The sequence below is a fragment of the Urtica dioica genome, chromosome 6 (assembly GCF_054948205.1).
Source record: "Urtica dioica subsp. dioica isolate 48M chromosome 6, U.dioica_male_clone48M_v1_H2, whole genome shotgun sequence".
Taxonomy (NCBI): Eukaryota; Viridiplantae; Streptophyta; class Magnoliopsida; order Rosales; family Urticaceae; genus Urtica; species Urtica dioica.
Window position 1 is genome coordinate 40,127,226 of NC_142761.1, and position 9,269 is coordinate 40,136,494.

Below are 9,269 nucleotides of genomic sequence, written 5' to 3' on the forward strand. Positions count from 1 at the left end.
TTCAATAGCTCTACCCGGTATAGAACGTATTAACGAAGCCCTAAACGGTACTATATAAACAACTTCATTTTCCTTTCCCCAAGTTTGTTCGCCGCTCGTCGCTTCAAGCTTCTCAGTTCTGTCGAGCTCGTCAAAATGGTACTTCATCCATCGCCGGATCTATCTTTTACTTTGCTTGCGGACTGAATTTCCACGGGAATGCTTTGAACATTATAGAATTTAAAAAAAAAAAAAAAAAATCGCGTTTTAGGGTTACGGTTTTCAGGAAATTGGATTAGGTCTCGCTGCGTAAACGATTGCTTATGTTTTCTGTCATCGTTAAATTTTTTTTTATTCCGTGGCTTGTCGATTTCTTCTTCTTGGATATTAGTTACACGTCTATGATTTTGAATTTCTCAGCTAGGTTTTACAGTTTCTTTTCGATTTAGTATGAAAAAGTTTGACTTGAAGTGTATTAGTTTCGTCTGGATTAAGGTCAGGAGAGGCAGTGATTTCTCAGTTACCAGAGGAGCATATATTGAATCCATGAGAAAAAAAATTAGTTCATTGCTAGCCTTACTTTGAATGCTTTTGATATGCTGTTTAAAACTGTTTTCAATCAATTTAGGTTTAATTATTGTTAATGAGCACAATTACCACGAAATTCAGGTTTAATATCTGTGGAGGCTTTGTTTTCCTCGTGCTCGTATTGAAAAGTCATTTCTAAGGTTGATTTTTGTTTTTCTTTTGATAGAGCTACCATTTCAAATAATTGAGTGTTATGGTTGATTTTTTCCTCTCAGGTGAACGTGCCAAAGACCAAGAAGACTTACTGCAAGAACAAGGAGTGCAAAAAGCACACCTTGCACAAAGTGACTCAGTACAAGAAGGGAAAGGACAGTCTCGCTGCCCAGGGAAAGAGGCGTTATGACCGCAAGCAATCCGGTTACGGAGGTCAGACCAAGCCCGTCTTTCACAAGAAGGTATTTGAAATTTAGTATTCTTATTGCTGATAATTTGATATATATATATATATATATATATATATATATATATATATGTGTGTGTGTGTGTGTGTGTGATTCCGAAGAACGATATTAATGTGTTTGAATAACAGGCTAAGACCACCAAGAAGATTGTGTTGAGGTTGCAGTGCCAAGGTTGCAAACACGTGTCTCAGCACGCCATCAAGGTTCGATTAATTCCTTTTTTTTTTAATATATATATCAGTTTTCTCAGTGGTCGAGAAATTGGGTACTAAATGCTCTGGTATGTTGCTCGAATATTTTGCAGAGGTGCAAGCATTTTGAGATTGGTGGAGACAAGAAAGGAAAGGGAACATCTCTGTTTTAAGTTTTTCTTTCGATATTTTGAATTTCTTGTCGAAGCTGTTGTATTAGGAGGTTGGATTTGGTTTTAATTATTCTGAATGAGAGATTATTTTTTTGGCTTCCTTTTTAGTTGACGTTTCTTCTATTTTTCCAGTTGTCAGTTTGGAGTTTGAACTACAAGTGCCCCCCAAAAATTTCTAGCAATTAGTATCTTATTGATCTTTTACTACAACTTTACCATGATTTTCTACTAAAACTAAACCTGATGGTTTGAGACGTGCTTTGTTGGTGGCAAGTGGAATCGTCTGTTTTGGCAAAAATATATATGTATATATATATATATAAACTGCCAAAACCAGATGGATAGCTTTGGAATCGTCTGTTTGGGTAAAGGTCAAATTTCATGCAAAATAAGTTGTCTAGCATCAGTGTAGAAATGAAACAACAATTTACAAACTGCCTTCATTATTAATTTTGTAGTTCATTCCAAAATCTCAATTGGGACCCAAATACTCTAATACTCATCTTATGCGACTGACTCTAAACAATTCTGAAGCGTGGAAACACCTCGAGGCCATGGTTTGACGCCCGTCTCCTCCGAGATAGGGGATCATGGTCTCATTGTTCCTATAAATTGTATTCGACTTTAATTAAAATGGATTGTGCGAGTCACTATGAATTTTGAGTCTTTATATCCAATAAAATGCACTACTAGATCAACTAGTGATGATTCGCAATTAACTCCTGCATAGTATAGGCACAAGGTTGGTGAAGAACAAAGCTTCTCCAGGACCCTTGTGCACTCAATGCGGACATTTCTCTGGTTCTATTCGGCTTCTTCTTGTTACATGTCCACTTTGCCCGCGATTGCTAATAGGAAGTCACTGGCTTTGCCTTTGATACGGACTAGGTGGATTAGCAACTCCGTATTCCCTGAACTCTTATGCCGTGGCAACATCTTTTGTTATTTTCAAGGTTCTTGATTGGCCTACAATGCTTTAATAATATGGCCCGAGTTTTTGTATTGCTATTGTTAAGGCTATGGTGAGCTTTTTTTTTACCTTTGGCTCATATCACCACATCTATGTCAACCTAATCATTTTTTTCCTCAGGTAGATTAAGGACTCTCCTCCCTTCTGCTTCAAAGGAAGTTGAGATTATTAAGCGAGGTGAGGACCGCTCCTCATGGCAGTGAGCGGCGAGCGTCCGAGCGAGGGAGACAATCGTCGCTCTTTTACTGGTGGGCATTATTAATCGGTTGATTAATCTATATTTTAATCGTTTTTTTTGTCAAAATAAATAAGCGGTTAATTTTAACCAGTTATTTCATTGTTAACCGCGATTAACCAACGAGAAGAAAATAAAAAAATATATTGAAATTAATGGTTAATTGGTTAACCGTTCTTAAAAACACGATTAACTGATAAAATATCGATAACTGATTAACCATTTTGTCCTCTTTAAGTGGGTAGAAAATTTGCGAGCTAAGATTGGCGAGTGGAGGACCAAAAAGCGAGGTGCGATAGTGAGCGTCCAAGCGACTGAGGTGAGTGCCGGTCTTCGCTCAGTGAACGGCGAGGCAAGCGTCCGAGTATGGGAGGCGAGCATTGGTCTTTGCTAGGTGAGACGAGCACTCACGCGACGAGGGTTCATTTGATCCTGTTGATATGAACTTGTGATTTCTTTGTACTTCGAATGTTAGTTTTGAATGTTTTTTGGGTAAGAGCAAGGGCGGACTCAGGTGGTAGAGGGAAGATGCCTTGACCCCCACGAAACTCAAATTTTTGGCCAAAAAGTTTTAAGCCCAAGTTTTTTTTATCCGCCTCAAATTTTCTTGGTCCCCTTCTTAAATGGGCTGGGTCCACCACTGGGTAAGAGTGTCATTTGTCGTCGATAGCCTAGAAACTCTCATATTAGTAATATTCCAACCCATGAACTAGCCAATGTGATTAGAAAATATGATACCATCAAGCAAACTTGTGAATTTATACCAGCTGGATATCAGCTTAAACTTAAATTGTACCAAGGCAAAGGAACTTGACAACTAGCTTGACAAAGTAAACCAATATAATGTTGTTTATGTTTTGTAGATAAATCGTAAAATAAATAAAGTTGAGCATAACTATTCGACTCTCTAAGTTGTCCTCGGCGGCTGATATGAAAAGAGAAAATGACAAAAACCTCTCACTGTGGTTTATTAAAATGACACAAATATATTCTCAATGAGAATTCTAAATGACAAATTAATATCCATGTTTTTTTAGTTTTGTGGCACAACTTCTCTACATTTTATAAAAATGAGTATACGTTTTGTTATCAAATGCAAATATTTTATGTTCTTATAAAAAATAGTCCTCGATAGCACTTTTGACTTGTAAATTGTTTTTTTTCTTCATAACTTGCTTGAATAAATGGATTAATTTGTAATTATATATATTTAAAAATGTCACGTCTATTTAATTGATATCATAGTAACTCTTAAAATATGTCACGTAACATAACACACAAATTATATGATATATTTTTGTATTTAATGTGTATTGAACATGTAATAATAGAGAAATTTTATTTTCTAGACTTAATAGTTATTAAAATACCATGTTTAGACCCACTACTTAAAAAAAATATCAAAAATTGGACTTTTGTCATATTTTTGGACTAAAATACCCTTAAGTTTAAAATAAACCCTTCATCTCTCCGACAAGCTCCGACACTCTCCGACAAGTTCCGACAATGTTCGACAAGTTCTAAAAAATTTCCAATAAATCCTTCATCGGATTTTCCAGAAGTTCCAACACTCTCCGATAGTTTCCGACAAGTTCTGATTAAACACACCGAGAGATGAAGGGTTTATTTTAAACTTAAGGGTATCTTTGTCCAAAAGTGTGACAAAAATCTAATTTTAGATATTTTTTAAGTAGTAGGTCTAATTAAGATATTTTGATAACTATTAGGTCTAGAAAATTTCTGGACTTAATAGTTATCAAAATATCATGTTTCCAAAATTGGACTTTTGTCACATTTTTTGACGAAAATACCCTTAAGTTTAAAATAAACCATTCATCTCTCCGACAAGTTCTAAAAAATTTCCAATAAATCCTTCATCGGATTTTCCAAAAATTCCGACAAGTTCCGACACTCTCCGATAGTCTCCGACAAGTTCCGATTAAACACACCGAGAGATGAAGGGTTTATTTTAAACTTAAGGGTATTTTTTTTCCAAAAGTGTGACAAAAGCCCAATTTTAGATATTTTTTAAGTAACGGGTCTAATTAAGATATTTTGATAACTATTAGGTCTAGAAAATGAAATTTCTCTATGTATATATAGCTAATAATTCAGGAAGGGAAAGTAGATGTAAAAAAAAAATGTGCTTAAAATTCAGAAGTGCAATATAAAAACTGCGAGCAGTGTTATAGAAGTACCTTTGCATTCGATAACAAAAAGTATGATTTTGTCATTTTGATAAAAATACATAACCTTTTGTCACCAAACTAAAAACACGGGATATTAACATTCACATCGTTGAAAGCTAACTAATGGCAGATTCGTGCCATTTTAATAAAATTCGGAAAATATTTAAGTGATTTTCTGATATGCACTTCTCTTTCTGGGGCTGAACAAATAAATAAATAAATTTAATCAATAGTTACTTCCAAAGTTTAAACTATAAATACATAACTCGTTGTTTATTGGTAAGACGAAGAAAACAAATTACAAAATAGTAGAGATGGCTAAGGAGAGGATGAGGTATTAGACTCTCATTTTATACCAATCCAATGCCCAGAATAAAAAAAAAAAGGTAAAAAAAAAACTTTGAAACCAACTGAAAATGAGCAAGCAACTAAAAACCCTACAACACTTGAATCCACAAATCGTTTTTTTTTTTTTTTTATATATTGCCTTTTTCTCTCATTCTTTCTTCCAATTGGAAACCTAGAAAAAGAGATATTAAGAAACAAACAAAAAATTCACTCATGTTTTTTAAACTGCCAATTTTTCGTGGGGACTTAATCCTGGTACTTCATCTCGGACATGAGGAATCCGGGCATGTCGAACGAGCCCGAGAACTTCTCAACGTCAACCTTGAGCTCTTCAATGTCCTTGTTGTTGACCAATCCCTTGTTGAAGTCCTTCAAAAGCTTTCCGTGCTCTTTCTGGATTTTCAAGGTCAAGGTCACGGCTCTGTGAAGGAATTCCGCGATCTGCTCAAAGTCCTTCTCAACCAAACCCCTCGATGTCATCGCCGGAGCACCTACCCAATCACATGATCGTTTCAAATTCAGTAAAGAAAACCAAAAAACAAAGATCCAATTTAATGCAATTTTCAACAAGTCCTTACCGATCCTAACTCCACCGGGAGCCAAAGCACTGCTATCGCCAAACACGGCATTCTTGTTAACTGTGATGTTGCAGAGATCGCACAGCTTCTCGACCTTGTTCCCTGTTGGAATCATCGCAACAAATCAATGAAGCATGGTTTTCATTTATTTTTAATATTATCTTTATAACCATGATGTCCGGGTTAAAACGCCTTTACGACTAGACCAACCCCTCGGAGTTGGCATGTTTTTATTTATTTTTAGGGCTAAACATCGGGTATATCATATATCCTTACCAGTCAACCCAATCATCGCAGAAATCAATGAAACATAGGTGTCCGGGTTAGACCCGAGTCACCTAGCATGTTTATATTGTTTATAAAACTTTGAGCATATCATATATTCTTACCAGTCAAACCAAGAGGCCTGAGATCCCACAAGACGAGGTGGTTCTCGGTCCCGCCGGTGACGAGCTTGTAGCCCTTTGAGACGAGGTACTCTCCGAGGGCGACGGCGTTGGCCTTGACCTGCTTGGCGTAGGCCTTGAAGCCGGGGCTCATGGCCTGCTTCAGGGCAACGGCCAAGGCGCCGATCTGGTGGTTGTGGGGCCCGCCCTGGAGAGACGGGAACACCGCGAAGTTGATCTTGTCCTCGAAGTCGTACACCGCGTCCTCGGGCTGGCCTTTCTTCGCCGGCTTCGGACCCTTCCTGTAGAAGATCATGCCCGCCCGTGGGCCCCGCAGACTCTTGTGGGTCGTGGTCGTCACAATGTCGCAGTACTCAAATGGGTTCGCGGCTTCCTGTGCCGCAAAGAAAAAAAAACACACACACAGACAAATGTTAAAGCCGATGAAAAACCAGATCTATCGATGTAATTCACCATGGAATACAAAGCTTCGAAGTCCAAACGTTTGGATTTCTTGCAAGAGTTTCCGAAAAATCATTGTTTAAGCTAATTAGAGATTCGAATAAATGAAACTCGAAAGAAGTAGATTTAAAAGTGGAATTTAACATGACACACCGACACATTTAGCCATATCCTTAGATTACCACCTAGATCTTCAGTTTTCAACAAATACCAATCAACACAGAGAAACAAGCTAAAAACGAAAAAAAATTCAGCGCCTCTGCATCAATTTCCAAACGTTTGAATTCCATGCAAGAGAGCCATTTATTTAAGCTAATTCGAACAGAACATAAGAAAAAATCAATCAAAACGTAAATTTCACAGTAAAATCCAACAAATCAGATCTACGCATGTCATTTTACTAAAAACCATATCAATCACCAAATCTGCAATAAACATCATCAGCATATTGTTATCAACAACACAGATCAGCCACAGAATGATTACCTCAGCGGCAACAAGGCCACTAATGTGAGCCATGTCGCAGAGAAGCAGCGCTCCGACCTTGTCAGCCACGGCACGGAACCTCTTGTAATCCCAATCGCGAGGATAAGCGCTTCCACCGCAGATAATGAGCTTGGGACGGAAATCCAGAGCCTTCTCTTCAAGCTTGTCGTAGTCGATGAGCCCAGTGGCCTGGCTAACCTTGTACGGAAGGCTCTCGAAGTAGATCGAGGTCGCCGAGATCTTCTTCCCGCCGGAGGTGTAGTAGCCGTGGGTGAGGTGGCCGCCGGAGGGGAGATCTAGCCCCATGATCCGGTCGTGCGGGTTCAGAACCGCCGTGTAGGCCGCGAAGTTCGCCGGACTTCCAGAGTACGGCTGAACGTTGACGCCCCAGCGCGTGGGGTCGCAACGGAAGGCTTGGAGAGCGCGTGAGCGACAGAGGTTCTCGATCTGGTCGATGAAGTCGTTTCCTCCGTAGTAACGGTTTCCAGGCATTCCCTCGGAGTACTTGTTCGTCAGAGCGCTTCCTAGGGCTTCCATCACGGCGAAGGAGGTGAAATTCTCCGACGCGATGAGCTCGATTCCGCGGCATTGCCGGCGCTTCTCCTTCTCGATCAGGTCGTGGATCTCCGGGTCCACCTCCGTCAGAGGCGTGTTTCCCCAGCTTGATACGGAATCCATGGCTGAAGAGAGAGAGAGAGAAAGAGATAAATGTTAATGAGAGAGAGAGACGAGAAAGAAGGGAGCGCAGGGAAATGGAGAGACGAGCGGTGGAGTTTATAGGAGTTGAGCGGTGGTTCGTGCTTTAATTACTATTTTGCCCTTATGTTTGGTGGGGGATTTATTTAATTTCCTTGGTGGGGGTGATGTATATTAATTTAATATTGCATGTATGTATGTAATGCAATCAGATTTGGTGTACTCTAATTACACCAAATTCTAATCACTAACTATGTATAAAATATTTCATGGCGTTTCTTGCTCAATGACGATTTTGCCCTTCTATTGTGGTTTTTTTATTCTATATTTATTCTCTTTTCTTGGGTGATGTATACGAGATTGCATGTCCGTTGTTTTTATAAAAAGGAAATTACATGTCGGTTGTAGAAATGAAATAGTAAATTCGATTTACTAATTTTATTTTATGAAGATAGTTATTCTTAAATTGGTCGTTATTTCCTCAGAGTAGAGTATCTAAAAAAAGTTTTTTTTTTTTTTTTTTTTTTTTGTCTTTGGTCTTAGAATTTAATATTTCTTTCTAGAGTTTAATTTGAGTAGTGTGTTGTGTGGTGGTGTGTTTCATTGAATTTTTTTTTTTTTTTTTTTTTTTTTTGTAAAATGTTTGGGGTGGGGATTGGTGGTGGTGGTTGAGTGAGGGTTGGTGGCCAGGTTTACGACCACTAATGATTTGGGTTTCCTTTTTGCCATATGTTCATTTTTTTTCGAATCCCTGGTTTAACTTTCAGTACTCATAGTCTTTGGCCATGATGGCTTATGAAAACTTTGTGTATGTAATAGAATTATAGTAACCATGGTCCATGGCTGATTTAGCTGTTGGTAATTAATAAAGAAGGTACCTCTTGTTTCAATATATATATATATATATATATACCATGATTAAAGTTATCTCAAATGCGTTATAAAATGAATAAATGACATTAGTAATAGTCTTCGAACTCTCAAATATATTTTAAACTTTTGTTTTTTAGGGTCCTTCCGTCAAATTTTAATAATGATATTACCCTCCTTTTTAATATTTTTTTTCGCTATGTACTTTCTTTAATATTATATCCTATATTTTAATAATTTCATTTTGTTTCCTGGTATTCACGATCAGAACTCCCACACTTCAAGACCAAGAAGACAACATCAATCTGATAAATAAAAAAATTATATAAAAAAAAAAAAAAAAAAAAAAACACTACATGAAATCTTCACAAAAATCTCCTCTGCCATCCAAAACCAAACAACAACAACGAATCGTCATTAATCTCCAATAACATACCCACAACAAGCTTAATCACACAACAAAATTGTGGCTGTGGCTGTGGCTCAAAGTCAAACTATAACATAGAGTGTTTAAGTTTTCATTAATCAAGCTTGTGAGATTAGGAAGTAAAAAAACTCCAACTAGAAGCAACGACGATTGGCATTTCAACTGATTCGGTTAGGTCTCATTGATGCATTTCGTCGAACACCTTGCTTACCTGGTTCGGCGTCGAAGGAGTCGAAGAGTTTGGGAAGAGAGACATGCTGCGACTCTGCGAGATTCAAGGTCTCGCCGGA

At 37.9% G+C, this 9,269-nt stretch overlaps 2 protein-coding genes across 2 annotated transcripts; one reads left to right on the forward strand and one right to left on the reverse strand.

The window, feature by feature from the left end:
- The first annotated feature begins 16 nt into the window (after nt 1–16).
- LOC149394110 (large ribosomal subunit protein eL42) lies at nt 17–1,439 on the forward strand. The gene is made up of 4 exons (XM_089616370.1): nt 17–138; nt 783–962; nt 1,097–1,171; nt 1,273–1,439. The coding sequence occupies exons 1-4, from the start codon at nt 136–138 to the stop codon at nt 1,330–1,332; spliced, it is 318 nt and encodes a 105-aa protein (XP_089472496.1). The 5' UTR covers nt 17–135; the 3' UTR covers nt 1,333–1,439.
- A 3,488-nt stretch (nt 1,440–4,927) lies between these two features.
- Nucleotides 4,928–7,753, reverse strand: SHM4 (serine hydroxymethyltransferase 4). Its single transcript, XM_089616367.1, has 4 exons — nt 6,987–7,753; nt 6,042–6,432; nt 5,653–5,754; nt 4,928–5,565 (listed from the first exon to the last, which is right to left on the reverse strand). The coding sequence occupies exons 1-4, from the start codon at nt 7,662–7,664 to the stop codon at nt 5,321–5,323; spliced, it is 1,416 nt and encodes a 471-aa protein (XP_089472493.1). The 5' UTR covers nt 7,665–7,753; the 3' UTR covers nt 4,928–5,320.
- Between the last annotated feature and the right edge of the window lie 1,516 nt (nt 7,754–9,269).

Coding starts and splice junctions, on each gene's coding strand:
- LOC149394110 (XM_089616370.1), top strand. Junction 963..1,096: donor AGCCCGTCTTTCACAAGAAG/GTATTTGAAATT, acceptor TTTGAATAACAG/GCTAAGACCACCAAGAAGAT. Junction 1,172..1,272: donor TGTCTCAGCACGCCATCAAG/GTTCGATTAATT, acceptor AATATTTTGCAG/AGGTGCAAGCATTTTGAGAT.
- SHM4 (XM_089616367.1), bottom strand. CDS start 7,664: ATGGATTCCGTATCAAGCTGGGGAAACACGCCTCTGACGGAGGTGGAC. Junction 5,755..6,041: donor CAGGCCTCTTGGTTTGACTG/GTAAGAATATAT, acceptor TGATTCCAACAG/GGAACAAGGTCGAGAAGCTG. Junction 5,566..5,652: donor TCCCGGTGGAGTTAGGATCG/GTAAGGACTTGT, acceptor GTGATTGGGTAG/GTGCTCCGGCGATGACATCG.